A 14,930-nucleotide genomic window follows, 5' to 3' on the forward strand; every position below is an offset into this window, starting at 1 on the left:
AGACAAGTTGCTCAAGTTTAGGGATAGGAATGTTAACCCATTCTTGTCTAATGTAGGATTCTAGTTGCTCAACTGTCTTAGGTCTTTTTTGTCGTATCTTCCATTTTATGATGCACCAAATGTTTTCTATGGGTGAAAGACCTGGACTGCAGGCTGGCCAGTTCAGTACCCGGACCCTTCTTCTACGCAGCCGTGATGCTGTAATTGATGCAGTATGTGGTTTGGCATTGTCATGTTGGAAAATGCAAGGTCTTCCCTGAAAGAGACATCATCTGGATGGGAGCATATGTTGCTCTAGAACCTGGATATACCTTTCAGCATTGATGGTGTCTTTCCAGATGTGTAAGCTGCCCATGCCACACGCACTAATGCAACCCCATACCATCAGAGATGCAGGCTTCTGAACTGAGCGCTGATAACAACTCGGGTCGTCCTTCTCCTCTTTAGTCCGAATGACACGGTGTCCCTGATTTCCATAAAGAGCTTCAAATTTTGATGTGTCTGACCACAGAACAGTTTTCCACTTTGCCACAGTCCATTTTAAATGAGCCTTGGCCCAGAGAAGACGTCTGCGCTTCTGGATCATGTTTAGATACGGCTTCTTCTTTGAACTATAGAGTTTTAGCTGGCAACGGCGGATGGCACGGTGAATTGTGTTCACAGATAATGTTCTCTGGAAATATTCCTGAGCCCATTTTGTGATTTCCAATACAGAAGCATGCCTGTATGTGATGCAGTGCCGTCTAAGGGCCCGAAGATCATGGGCACCCAGTATGGTTTTCCGGCCTTGACCCTTACACACAGAGATTCTTCCAGATTCTCTGAATCTTTTGATGATATTATGCACTGTAGATGATGATATGTTCAAACTCTTTGCAATTTTACACTGTCGAACTCCTTTCTGATATTGCTCCACTATTTGTCGGCACAGAATTAGGGGGATTGGTGATCCTCTTCCCATCTTTACTTCTGAGAGCCGCTGCCACTCCAAGATGCTCTTTTTATACCCAGTCATGTTAATGACCTATTGCCAATTGACCTAATGAGTTGCAATTTGGTCCTCCAGCTGTTCCTTTTTTGTACCTTTAACTTTTCCAGCCTCTTATTGCCCCTGTCCCAACTTTTTTGAGATGTGTTGCTGTCATGAAATTTCAAATGAGCCAATATTTGGCATGAAATTTCAAAATGTCTCACTTTCGACATTTGATATGTTGTCTATGTTCTATTGTGAATACAATATCAGTTTTTGAGATTTGTAAATTATTGCATTCCGTTTTTATTTACAATTTGTACTTTGTCCCAACTTTTTTGGAATCGGGGCTGTATCTCATTGAGAGCTGTTCAGTACTTTGGGAGTAACGGCAGCTTGAAGTTGGTACAACAGAGTTCACTCTCTGCTCGTGGGACATCAGGAAACTGCCAGTGTTTTTTGAGTCACAGGAAAGCGGTCAGGCTCTCTCTCTCCTGATCGGTTTCTAACTGGATTACTCGTGAATATCAATCAGATAACTTTTATAGGGATGATATATTTCCATGTAAATATCTTCAAAAAAAAAAAAGTTAAGAAAAAAAACAAAACACAACAACATTTGATTTCATTCGTTAATGAGGCCCGTTTTGGACCATGTGATCCTAATACATAATATTACGTCATCAGTTTTCTAAAAATTAAGCCATTTTTCAATATTTGATTTGTAATATCTCAAGAACAGATAAACATATTTTAATTCTGTGAAAAGTATGTTGTTTTGCATTCAATTCTGAATTCAATGAGAGCACTTTCAAGCAATTTGGATTGAATTTGAATTTCCATCCGATATGCCTAGCTATAGTAACAGCTCATTCACAGGGACATGTATAGTGGATGCTCTCTAGAGAATCTAGGAGTAAAGCTTAAAGGAGAACTGAAGGCACATTTTATTTAATTATCAAAATTCTATTTCTCATTTTATTAAATATAGGAATGCATTTTTGGTAGCTATTTTGTCACTGCTATAGCAAGTTATGAGTGTTTGAAATATGCTATGTAATATATCAGTCCATATGCCAAAGCAATGGCTGTAAACGAGATTCGTTGAGACCTGTGCGAGACATTGTAGGACGGAAGTAAAACGTACAGCGGAAATCAAAGTGACCAACATCTGCCAACGTTGTCAAAAGATGCGTGCGCCTTCTTTTAAATGCTGATGTAATCAAGCCGGAAGTTTTGTTTGTTTTGATAGCAATCAGGAAAGTTTGAAAAAAAAATAGGCAGTAATAGTCATTTCAACTCGTTTTTGTGCAATATTTCATTTGGAAAACAGTTTTCAAAATGGTGGCACCGACACCTGGCTGACACATCACGTTTCGAAGTCTCACACAAGTCTCGTGAAGATCACGTGGATAAGTAACACCTGGCATGGACCAAACAAACTAAATTCAACATGGCTAGAAACTGAATAGGCCAATAAGTATAATATTTACGGTAACTGCAAGTAGTTGCCAATACGAGTCACCATATAAGGTTACTAAAACCGAAAACATAATTGAATAACACGTTAATTAAGAAATAAAGCAAATTTAAAAATGACTTCAGTTCTCCTTTAAAAGTCCAAAAATCTGATATCAACCTGAAAAACTTGGATTTTTATTCATTCAAAATTGGAAATAAACAGAAGGTTTTAGAATGTTTAAATATTTAAAGCAAAATAGTAAACGTTCAATATACTGGATATTTAGCATTCAAGACACTGCACTATTTCTAGGTTCCTATTTAAATGTAAGCAAATTGGTGATATTGACCGTGTTAACTGCTTTGTACAAACGGTCAGATTTTCCTCATGTCTAATCTCTTCTATTGAAGCATGTGTTCAGACAACACCGATGAATTTGATCACCGATGGATTTGGGGGCGGGGGATGGAAAAAAAAAAACTGTACCAAGACCTTCTGAAATTCATGTAAATATTTCAACGATTCTACTTTTCACTCCAGTTGATATCAGTAGTATAATATGGAATGAAAATTGTTGTAGTAAATTAAAAAAGCATTTTCACTAATGCTCTCGGAAGTTTGGACACTAAAGAAGAAGAACAACAACTTTATTCATCATACGTACATTTGTGAAATTCCTCTCTACATTTAACACAGTGAACACACACAAATGAGCAATGGGTACACACACATACCCAGAGCAGTGTGCAGCTATGTTACAGCGCCCAAGGAGCAGTTGGGGGTTCTGTGCCTTGGTCAAGGGCACTTCAGCCCAAGGCCGCCCCATGTTAACCTAACCACATGTCTTTGAACTGTGGAGGAAACCGGAGCACTCGGAGGAAACCCACAGAGACATGGGGAGAACATGCAAACTCCACACAGAAAGGCCCCCATCAGCCACTGGGCTCGAACCCAGAACTTTCTTGCTGTGAGGCGACAGTGCTAACCACAACACCACCGTGTCACCCTTACTGTCTGTACAGTCAATGATTTGGTGAAGTTTTTTTTTGTTTGTTTGTTTGTTTGGTTCGGAGATATTTATTTCATATTTACAGAAAGAGTCTTGAGTGCCAGGACTTTCCAGCAGTCACAGTACTTTGCAAAATTTTCTAGCACAGGAAAATGTTTGGGACTTTCTGATTTCTCTGTAAATTTACAATGGAAAAAAAAGGGGAATTTTTGAGAATGAGAGAGGAAGTAAAGAAAGGGAGATCCTAATGAGGAAACTCACCACCGCAGTGTTCCACAGTGTTAAATTTAACTATGAACTCTGAAGTTCATTCATGAATTAAACATTGTTATAACTGACAAACACACATCAACCGTGCAGTTATACAAAGGTACATTTGTATAACTTTGCAATGATTATTTTCGTATAACCACAAGGTCTGCTGTGTGTTATTCCTCATTTAATGAGCAACAGCTCACAGTTTCTTCTCTTTATAACTACATACAATGATGTCAAACATCTGTGAAACAAATCACTTCCTTTTACCACTTGATTCCTAAGTCTTTCCCATGTCTGAAAATGCAAAGATAGCTGCTTTAACGACATCCTTGTAATTTAGGTGGTGTTTACATTAGACCGTATCAGCGGATCATCAGATTAACGTTTTTAAAACGATTCGCGTGCACACAGCAACGCCAATACACGATTCGCGTGCACACAGCAACGCCAATACTCGGATACGCTCGGCTCCGCAGGCATCCTGAGCTCCAAATCACTCCGCCCTGAACAGCGAGTGCCCTCTGGAGGGTGCGTACTCCGGCCCTGCGCAGCTCACAGAGCGCGCAAGTGAAGCGCACGAGCAGTGATTCGGGACAAATAGCAGGAAGTGAAGTCCGCGCTGTTTTTCAGCAGTCGCATCACATGACCAACGTGGCATGACCAACGCCAGCGAATCAGGAAGGTGGATGTCACAGTGACGTTGTCCAATGACGACGTCAGCTAGAGCTCAGAACTGCGTATCCTCGTTCCTCAATGTTTACACAGCACCAGATCAGATACGTACTGGGTTGAATACGTGGGCCCTGGTGGATTCAAACTGTTCCGCCTGTGGAGTCGTTTCCCGGCGTTTTAATGTGCACGGACAGTGCATCCGCGACGAAAATGATACGGATACGGTCTAATGTAAACACCACCTTAAAGTGGCTTGGCTTTACTGCTTGGAATCAATAAAGAACTCTTAACTTTCTCTATGGCTACGTTTACACTAGACCGTATCTGTCTCGTTTTCTTCGCGGATGCACTGTCCGTTTACATTAACCCCCCTGGAAAAGCGGGGAAACGGGAATCCGCCAGCGTCCACGTATTCAATCTAGATCGTATCAGCTCCGGTGCTGTGTAAACATTCAGAATACGCGAATACGCTGTGCTGAGCTCTAGCTGGCGTCTCATTGGACAACGTCACTGTGACATCCACCTTCCTGATTCGCTGGCGTTGGTCATGTGACGCGACTGCTGAAAAACGGCACGGACTTCCGCCTTGTATCACCTTTCATTAAAGAGTACAAAAGTATGAAAATACTGCAAATACTGATGCAAATACTGCCCATTGTGTAGTTATGATTGTCTTTAGGCTTGCCATCCTTCCACTTGCAAGTAATAAGTGATATGCGCTGGGATCACACACACAGCGGCTCAGTCCCGAATCGTGGCTTGTTCACTTCACTCGCGCACTCTGTGAGCTGCGCAGGGCCGGAGTGCGCACCCTCCAGAGGGCACTCGCTGTTCAGGGTGGAGTGATTTGGAGCGCAGGATGCCTGCGGAGCCGAGCGTATCCGCGTATTGGTGTTGCTGTGTGCACGGCTAACGGTTTTAGTGTAAACGCGAATCATTTTAAGAACGTTAATCTGATGATCCGCTGATTCGACGTAATGTAAACGTAGCCTATGTGTCTTGCTGTTTCTCTCCTAATCTGTCCATCTCCACTTAGCTAGTTAATCACCTCTACCATTCAGAACCAGAGGTGGACAGTAACGAAGTACATTTACTTGAGTATCTGTACTTTACTTGAGTGTTATTTTTTTGGTAACTTATGACTTTAACTTCACTATACAGTGGTGCTTGAAAGTTTGTGAACCCTTTAGAATTTTCTATATTTCTGCATAAATATGACCGAAAACATCATCAGATTTTCACACAAGTCCTAAAAGTAGATAAAGAGAACCCAGTCAAACAAATGAGGCAAAAATATTATACTTGGTCATTTATTTATTGAGGAAAATGATCCAATATTACATACCTGTGAGTGGCAAAAGTATGTGAACCTTTGCTTTGAGTATCTGGTGTGACCCCCTTGTGCAGCAATAACTGCATCTAAATGTTTGCGGTAACTGTTCATCAGTCCTGCACACCGGCTTGGAGGAATTTTAGCCCATTCCTCCATACAGAACAGCTTCAACTCTGGGATGTTGGTGGGTTTCCTCACATGAACTGCTCGCTTCAGGTCCTTCCACAATATTTTGATTGGATTAAGGTCAGGACTTTGACTTGGCCATTCCAAAACATTAACTTTATTCTTCTTTAACCATTCTTTGGTAGAATGACTTGTGTGCTTAGGGTCATTGTCTTGCTGCATGACCCACCTTCTCTTGAGATGGACAGATGTCCTGACATTTTCCTTTAGAATTTGCTGCTATAATTCAGAATTCATTGTTCCAGCAATGATGGCAAGCTGTCCTGGCCCAGATGCAGCAAAACAGACCCAAACCATGATACTACCACCACCATGTTTCACAGATGGGATAAGGTTCTTATGCTGGAATGCAGTGTTTTTCCTTTCTCCAAACATAACACTTCTCATTTAAACCAAAAAGTTCTATTTTGGTCTCATCTGTCCACAAAACATTTTCAATAGCCTTCTGGCTTGTCCACATGATCTTTAGCAAACTACAGACGAGCAGCAATGTTCTTTTTGGAGAGCAGTGACTTTCTCCTTGCAACCCTGCCATGCACACCATTGTTGTTCAGTGTTCTCCTGATGGTGGACTCATGAACATTAACATTAGCCAATGTGAGAGAGGCCTTCAGTTGCTTAGAAGTTACCCTGGGGTCCTTTGTGACCTTGCCGACTATTACACGCCTTGCTCTTGGAGTGATCTTTGTTGGTCGACCACTCCTGGGGAGGGTAAAAATGGTCTTTAATTTCCTCCATTTGTTCACAATGTGTCTGACTGTGGATGGGTGGAGTCCAAACTCTTTAGAGATGGTTTTGTAACCTTTTCCAGCCTGATGAGCATCAACAACGCTTTTTCTGAGGTCCTCAGAAATCTCCTTTGTTCGTGGCATGATACACTTCCACAAACATGTGTTGTGAAGATCAGATGTTGATAGATCCCTGTTCTTTAAATAAAACAGGATGCCTACTCACACCTGATTGTCATCCCACTGATTGAAAACACCTGACTCTCATTTCACCTTCAAATTAACTGCTAAGCCTAGGGGTTCACATACTTTTGCCACTCACAGATATGTAATATTGGATCATTTTCCTCAATAAGTAAATGACCAAGTATAATATTTTTGTCTCATTTAAGTGGGTTCTCTTTATCTACTTTTAGGACTTGTGTGGAAATCTGATGATGTTTTCGGTCATATTTATGCAGAAATATAGAAAATTCTAAAGGGTTCACAAACTTTCAAGCACCACTGTATTTGAAAGACAAATATCGTACTTTTTACTCCACTATATTTTTATCAAGGTCCTCGTTACTATTAAGTGGCTTTGAAAGTGGATGTTTTTTTTTGTTTGTTTTCTGTTTTTTCTAAAACGTGATTGTTTTTTTTCGCAGGTGACACTGAGACAGCCGATCAGTAATCACTAGGGTCACGTCACATCCATAGACTGTATAAAATCAAGTTCAGTGATCTCTCCACAGCATTATTTACAGTGGTGCTTGAAAGTTTGTGAACCCTTTAGAATTTTCTATATTTCTGCATAAATATGACCTAAAACATCATCAGATTTTCACACAAGTCCTAAAAGTAGATAAAGAGAACCCAGTTAAACAAAGGAGACAAAAACATTATACTTGGTCATTTATTTATTGAAGAAAATGATCCAATATTACATATCTGTGAGTGGCAAAAGTATGTGAACCTCTAGGATTAGCAGTTAATTTGAAGGTGAAATTCGAGTCAGGTGTTTCCAATCAATGGGATGACAATCAGGTGTGACTGGGCACCCTGTTTTATTTGAAGAACAGGGATCTATCAAAGTCTGATCTTCACAACACATGTTTGTGGAAGTGTATCATGGCACGAACAAAGGAGATTTCTGAGGACCTCAGAAAAGGCATTGCTGTTGCTCATCAGGCTGGAAAAGGTTACAGAACCATCTCTAAAGAGTTTGGACTCCACCAATCCACAGTCAGACAGATTGTGTACAAATGGAGGAAATTCAACACCATTGTTACTCCCCAGGAGTGGTCGACCAACAAAGATCACTCCAAGAGCAAGGCGTGTAATAGTCGGCAAGGTCACTAAGGACCCCAGGGTAACTTCTAAGCAACTGAAGGCCTCTCTCACATTGGCTAATGTTAATGTTCATGAGTCTACCATCAGGAGAACACTGAACAACAATGGTGTGCATGGCAGGGTTGCAAGGAGAAAGCCACTGCTTTCCAAAAAGAACACTGCTGCTCATCTGCAGTTTGCTAAAGATCACGTGGACAAGCGAGAAGGCTATTGGAAAAATGTTTTGTGGACAGATGAGACCAAAATAGAATTTTTTGGTTTAAATGAGAAGCGTTATGTTTGGAGAAGGAAAAGACTGCATTCCAGCATAAGAACCTTATCTCAACTGTGAAACATGGTGGTGGTAGTATCATGGTTTGGGCCTGTTTTGCTGCATCTGGGCCAGGACGGCTTGCCATCATTGATGGAACAATGAATTCTGAATTATACCAGCCAATTCTAAAGGAAAATGTCAGGACATCTGTCCATGAACTGAATCTCAAGAGAAAGTGGGTCATGCAGCAAAACAACGACCCTAAGCATACAAGTCATTCTACCAAAGAATGGTTAAAGAAGAATAAAGTTAATGTTTTGGAATGGCCAAGTTAAAGTCCTGACCTTAATCCAATTGAAATGTTGTGGAAGGACCTGAAGCGAGCAGTTCATGTGAGGAAACCCACCAACATCCCAGAGTTGAAGCTGTTTTGTACAGGGGAATGGGCTAAAATTCCTCCAAGCCGGTGTGCAGGACTGATCAACAGTTACCGGAAATGTTTACTTGCAGTTATTGCTGCACAAGGGGGTCACACCAGATACTGAAAGCAAAGGTTCACATACTTTTGCCACTCACAGATATGTAATATTGGATCATTTTCCTCAATAAATAAATGACCAAGTATAATATTTTTGTCTCATTTGTTTAACTGGGTTCTCTTTATCTACTTTTAGGACTTGTGTGAAAATCTGATGATGTTTTAGGTCATATTTATGCAGAAATATAGAAAATTCTAAAGGGTTCACAAACTTTCAAGCACCACTGTAACACGATCAGTTGATGGCAGAATGGAAGGAGGCGGTTCTTCTGGGGAATGCATGTACCCATGGCTATAGCTAGAACCCATGTTTCAGTTTTCTGAAAGGAATAAAGATTTGTTTCGTTTTAAATGTTTGCTTTGTTTGCCGAAAACAAACCACATCACAGCCTACAAAAACTCGCCGTCTGACCTGCGGAAACATATTCTCATCTCATCTCATTATCTCTAGCCGCTTTATCCTTCTACAGGGTCGCAGGCAAGCTGGAGCCTATCCCAGCTGACTACGGGCGAAAGGCAGGGTACACCCTGGACAAGTCGCCAGGTCATCACAGGGCTGACACATAGACACAGACAACCATTCACACTCACATTCACACCTACGGTCAATTTAGAGTCACCAGTTAACCTAACCTGCATGTCTTTGGACTGTGGGGGAAACCGGAGCACCCGGAGGAAACCCACGCGGACACGAGAACATGCAAACTCCGCACAGAAAGGCCCTCGCCGGCCCCGGGGCTCGAACCCAGGACCTTCTTGCTGTGAGGCGACAGCGCTAACCACTACACCACCGTGCCGCCCAGAAACATATTTAGGTATATAAACATTTTATTTCAAGAGAAAGCTTGTACTGAAGTTGTCTGTGCTTTTAGAGTTAGCAATAATGTTGCAATAGTTATGCAGTCTGGTTAGTCAAATGACTTGCTATGAATTTGCCCACCAAGTTGCCATCGCCTTGTCCACGGCTAACAATAACACATGGCTAGTTAATGTGGACACTATTAGTTAGCAAAACTGAGTTACGCTAACATGAATAACATTAATGCATTTGAAGTGCTTTCAGAAATATGTTTTAGCATAATCCTGCCAAATAAACAAAATGCAAAAATCTTTCTTTTCTAGTAGCGTTAGCTACCCAATATGATTTTGAGTTTGAAAAGAGTTTGCTAGCATGTCAGGTGGAGCGTCACTGACTAGCTAACTTAACGTTAAACCACCGTGATTCCACAGGCAGATTCATATGTGCATGAATACATACATATGCACGCACACACACACACGACCTGTGAGATGGACAGTATTGTACTAGTCAGTCACAACAAATTGTTTGAATTTTTTGTTTTGTTTGATGTCAGTTGATGGGCTTGAGTTTCATTTTTCTTTTTGTCTTGCTTAAAGTAGTGTTGCTGTTGGGCAATTATTAAGCTCAAGGTGTGGACCTGGGTTTGAAGCAGATTGGATTGTCATTTTTATTTTCTGAGCAAGCTGCATTTACAGCTATTCCACTGTCTTCCTGATTAACATACACATAATGTGTGCACACACTGCCAGAGCTGGGTCAGAACACTAACCATTCTGGTTTGTGGGGGTGGGGAGGAGTGTTAAAATTAAAAAAAAAAAAAAAAATGACAATGGATTTTTCAGTTCAGTTATGTTTCATTTTGTAACATTCTACCAGGTGTTTATTCTACAGGTTCTACAAGTTAGTCAGTAAATCCAGTCGGTTGCTTCAGAATAGGTTTTGTAAGCGTTGTGGCAATAATACAACAATGTATTGACAGAAAATGTACTTTTAATACTCAAGTATTTTTAAAAGCAAATACTTCAGTACTTTAACTTAAGTAAAAATTTGACTGTCCAACTTTCACTTGTATTAGAGTAACGTTTGACCAGTGGGATCTGAACTCTGACTTCGGTAATGAAGTTGGGTACTTTGTCCACCTCTGCTCAGAACATATGGAAGTAGTGACCATGTAAATATTTGAGTAAGCTTATTGCTTGGAAAGTACTCATTTACCTTAACAACTGAGTGTGACTAGAAAGTCAGAATTTGATCATGTATACAAATGAAAAAAGAGCAAATTTATGCAAGAGCAGTGTAATAGTTAAAGAAGTAACTAAATGATATGACTGTACTGTGATGTAACATCAACGCTGGTGCTGCTAATATTGATAAAATTACCATTTCATATGGTAAATCTGCATTTTATGGTGTGAAAATGGCTCAAATTGCCATCCGCTTTTTAAAAACATTTGGAAACTTGCAAGGCCGATGCTGACGTAGAGTTAATCGTTTGGTACATCTCTATATATGTGTTGCGCCACGGGATTTTTCTACTAGATGCTCTGTTTACGGAATGCGTAGAAATGCCGTTGCGATATTTTGCATCCATATTTGATCCAGTAACTATCAGCAAATAATCACCTCACTGGCACCCCTACGGCATACATTTACCACTTTTAATATCATCCATGACTGTGTTGGACTGAGGCTTGTTCTAGAGGACTTGAGACAGGGACTCATTTGAAATTACTACTGTGCAGTTACTGTCCAGAACTATATAGATAGCGTCCAGTCATTGTACATGTACTGACTGATTCTGAGTCGTAGGCTGTGTCTGAAATCACTTACTCATTCATTCACTATTCCCTACTCACTATCTAGGGAATTCTAATATAGTGAGCTCATTGGTAAAATTGAAAAACACTTTCGGACACTACTCCGCCGCGCTGTTATTTACATCATTACTGTCGCACTATTAAAACGTGCCAGATCAGTCGGCTGGTGGGTTTTCAAAATAATAAAATACATGCATGTACTTTTGTGATAAATACATATTCTACTGAGCGTATTTCCCACATTAATAAATACAAAGTACTTTGTGTCTGCTGCATCTTTCAGTTCTTTTAAATCAAGACTGAATACTTTCTTCTTTGCCGTTGCCTTTTTATTAAATCAAATTTGAGGCTTTTGATTAATTCTTTGCTCTGCACCGCAACTTCTATTCTTGTATTTTATCTGTCTTATTCTATTTTAGCTTATTTTCTATTCTCTTACTATTTTTAATTGTACTTGAGTGCCTGTTTATAACGTGTTTCTTCCTCTGTCCATTCACCCCAACACACTTCTTTTTTTCAGTGCAACTACAATGCATGATGATATATTGCTTGGTTAGTGACCATCAGTTGTACATGACTTTTCACGGTGCATTGTGGGATACTATGAGTGCACTATATAGGGTGTAATAATTCTCACTATACAGTCGGACAGCACTACAAAATGGCAAACTCACTATATAATCCACTATACTGTGAGTAGTGAGTGATTTCGGATATAGGGCTGGTCTCCATGTTTTCAACACTACATGTTCAGAGGTTAGAAAGAATAAAAACACATTTTATGACTGATTATCTTGTATCAACAATAGTTCTAGCTTTGTTGGTAAGAGTTTGTATGGGTTAAATTTGGTCCCGTGTTAGAACCAGAGTATTGGCAACTAATATTTTGGCACAGTGGCAAAAATGAATTTGGCATGGTGCTAACCAATCAATGCGGCATCAAGTTAAATGACCTATAGCTGTTTTACAAATCCAGAGTAAAAGTAGTGTCATTCTGGTCCAGAAATACACTTTAGACCTAGCTGAAACATCATGGACATTTTGAAGGCTTTCTGTTTGGAAAATGGACCATTTTGGGTTGCGCACACATGATTTCATGTCAGATTTACAGTAACTTCCGTTGGTCTAATTTCACTTTGGTTTGTATTTCCTGCATATGGAGGCTTGGTAGTGTAATGCAGCAGGTCGAACTCAAAATCCATAATCTAAGCATCTGGTATGAAAATCTGGTGGACTGACACACATATAATATATATTAAATGACCGTGTGCATAAGTGCTCTTGTATGTAAGCAAAAGAAATGCAGCTATTTATTGTGCTCATGACCTTTGAGGGGAAAAACGCCATAGAAAGGATTTACAACAGACCCCAGTGAACGTGCACATGGCAGAGACATGGAAAAAGAAAGTGTGTGAGAGCACCTACAGGCTTGATTTTCTGTATTAAGGGGACATGCAGGGTTCAGAGCAGGCAGTGATGATGAGGATGAAGGTGAAGGTGGTGAAGAAGATGAACAAGGCTGCTCCGGTGAAGGTGCTGATGGACACTCATTCGTGCAGACTGGGTTGATCCAGAACGCTTGACACCTCTCGTTACCTTTCTTAGGAACAGTGCTCTGTTGGTCGGCCTGGAACATGTCCTCACTGCTGCTGCTGCGCAAGCGTTCTCTCTGCAGGAGCTTATCTACCCGCTGGATGATGCACTCCAGACTCTTATCCACATTCACCCACACCTTCTCCTGAGAGCCAGAGAACAGTACGGAGGATATCTGGTTTATATCCTTGTCATATTACCGTAAACTGATCTTAATTACTGCTGCAGCTGTTATTGCTCAACTAGAGTAATACACACACACACACACACAATCATATATACAAGTTCAAACACACAATATTTCAGCCAAGTATTAGTCTAAAAAAGAAATTTAAAATGACATTGTATACAAAATACTGCATATTGTACATATTCCTGTGTACAGTGTCTTGCAAAAGTATTCATCCCCCTTGGTATTTGTCCTGTTTTGTCGCATTACAAGATGGAATTAAAATGGATTGGGGGGGGGGGGGGGGGGGGGGGGTTAACACCATTTGATTTACACAACATGCCTACCACTTTAAAGGTGAAAATTGTTGCTTTATTGTGACACAAACAATAATTAAGATGGAAAAAAAAACCAAACAAACCCAGAAATCTGGAGTGTGCATAAGTATTCACCCCCCAAAGTCAATACTTTTCCAGCTGCAAGTCTTGGGGTATGTCTCTGTTAGCTTAGCACATCTAGCCACTGGGATTTTTGCCCATTCCTCAAGGCAAAACTGCTCCAACTCCTTCCAGTTAGATGGGTTGCGTTGGTTTACAGCAATCTTCAAGTTTTTCCACAGATTCTCAACTGGATTGAGGTTTGGGCTTTGACTAGGCCATTCCAAGACATTTAAATGTTTTCCTTTAAACCACTCCAGTGTAGCTTTAGCAGTATTTTTAGGGTCATTATCCTGCTGGTAGGCATGCTGTGTAAATCAAATGGTGTTAAGCCCCCGAAAATCCATTTTAATTCCAGCTTGCAATGTGACAAAACAGGACAAACACCAAGGGGGATGAATACTTTTGCAAGACATTGTATTACAATTCCATCTATCAGTCAATTAAATATATTAGGCACAGATATTTAAACTCTGAGCAGGCACAGAAGGACCAAAAAAAAAAAAGTTTGGATGAGAAACTGCAGCTGCAGTCCTCTCTGAAAGCACTGCAGGCTAATTCTATTGTTTTTACTTTCCACTGAAGACATTTGGGTTTGAGATCAAAAGATGAAGATGAGATGATCATGATAGATCAGAATTTCAGCTTTTATTTCCTGATATTTGCATCTAGATGTATTAAACAACTTATAGCATGGCACCTTTTGTTTGATCCCACCCATTTTTCAAGGGAACACGTGACTGACAGGGGTTTCTTGTTGCCCAGGTGTGCCCTGATAGATTGTTTGAACAATTAATATTTCTGAATGTCTACTTTTGGTTTGAGCCCTGCGGTTCATCTGTAAGGCTGCATTTCTTGTTAAAAAGGATAAACCAACATGAAGACCAGTGAACTGTCAATGGGAGAAAAGCAAGAAGACTGACCACAGCAATTGTACAAGCATTAGATAAAGCCAATAGAACAATTTGGAATGTACTGAAAAAGAAAGAATCCACTGGTGTACTAACAACCAGACACTGAACAGGTTAGCCAAAAACAACAGAAGTTGATGACAAACATTGTGAAAGAAGTGAAGAAAAATGCAAAAACAACAATCAGCAACATCAAGAATCTCCAGAGGTTAGGGGTGAAGGGATCACAATCCACCGTTCAAAGAAGACTTTGAGAGCCAGAATATAGAGGCCATAACACAAGATACAAACCATTCATCAGCAGTAAGAAACAGAAGTCTATATTGGAATTTGCAAAGAAATACAGAAATGAGCCATACAAGTTCCATAGCCAAGATTAACCTCTGCCAAAGTTATTTAAACGCCAAAGTGTGGAGAAAGAAAGGATCTACTCATGATCCAAAACAAATTGAGCTCATCA

At 40.3% G+C, this 14,930-nt stretch overlaps 1 protein-coding gene across 6 annotated transcripts in view; it reads right to left on the bottom strand.

Annotated features, from left to right (window-relative positions):
* inpp4ab (inositol polyphosphate-4-phosphatase type I Ab) overlaps window positions 1-14,930 on the bottom strand; it is a 221,968-nt gene that overhangs the window by 57,532 nt on the left and 149,506 nt on the right. For 5 of the 6 annotated variants that reach the window (XR_009654506.1, XR_009654505.1, XM_060918994.1 and 2 more), the window contains exon 15: window positions 12,786-13,098. Coding sequence is in view for 4 of the 6 variants with exons in the window: in XM_060918994.1 (XP_060774977.1) it covers window positions 12,786-13,098 (313 nt within the window). In the remaining 2 variants the exon portion in view is untranslated. The remainder of the gene's footprint in view (window positions 1-12,785; window positions 13,099-14,930) is intronic. The other variant, XM_060918996.1, reaches the window with a different exon arrangement.

The sequence above is a fragment of the Neoarius graeffei genome, chromosome 4 (assembly GCF_027579695.1).
Source record: "Neoarius graeffei isolate fNeoGra1 chromosome 4, fNeoGra1.pri, whole genome shotgun sequence".
In the NCBI taxonomy this organism is placed as follows: Eukaryota; Metazoa; Chordata; class Actinopteri; order Siluriformes; family Ariidae; genus Neoarius; species Neoarius graeffei.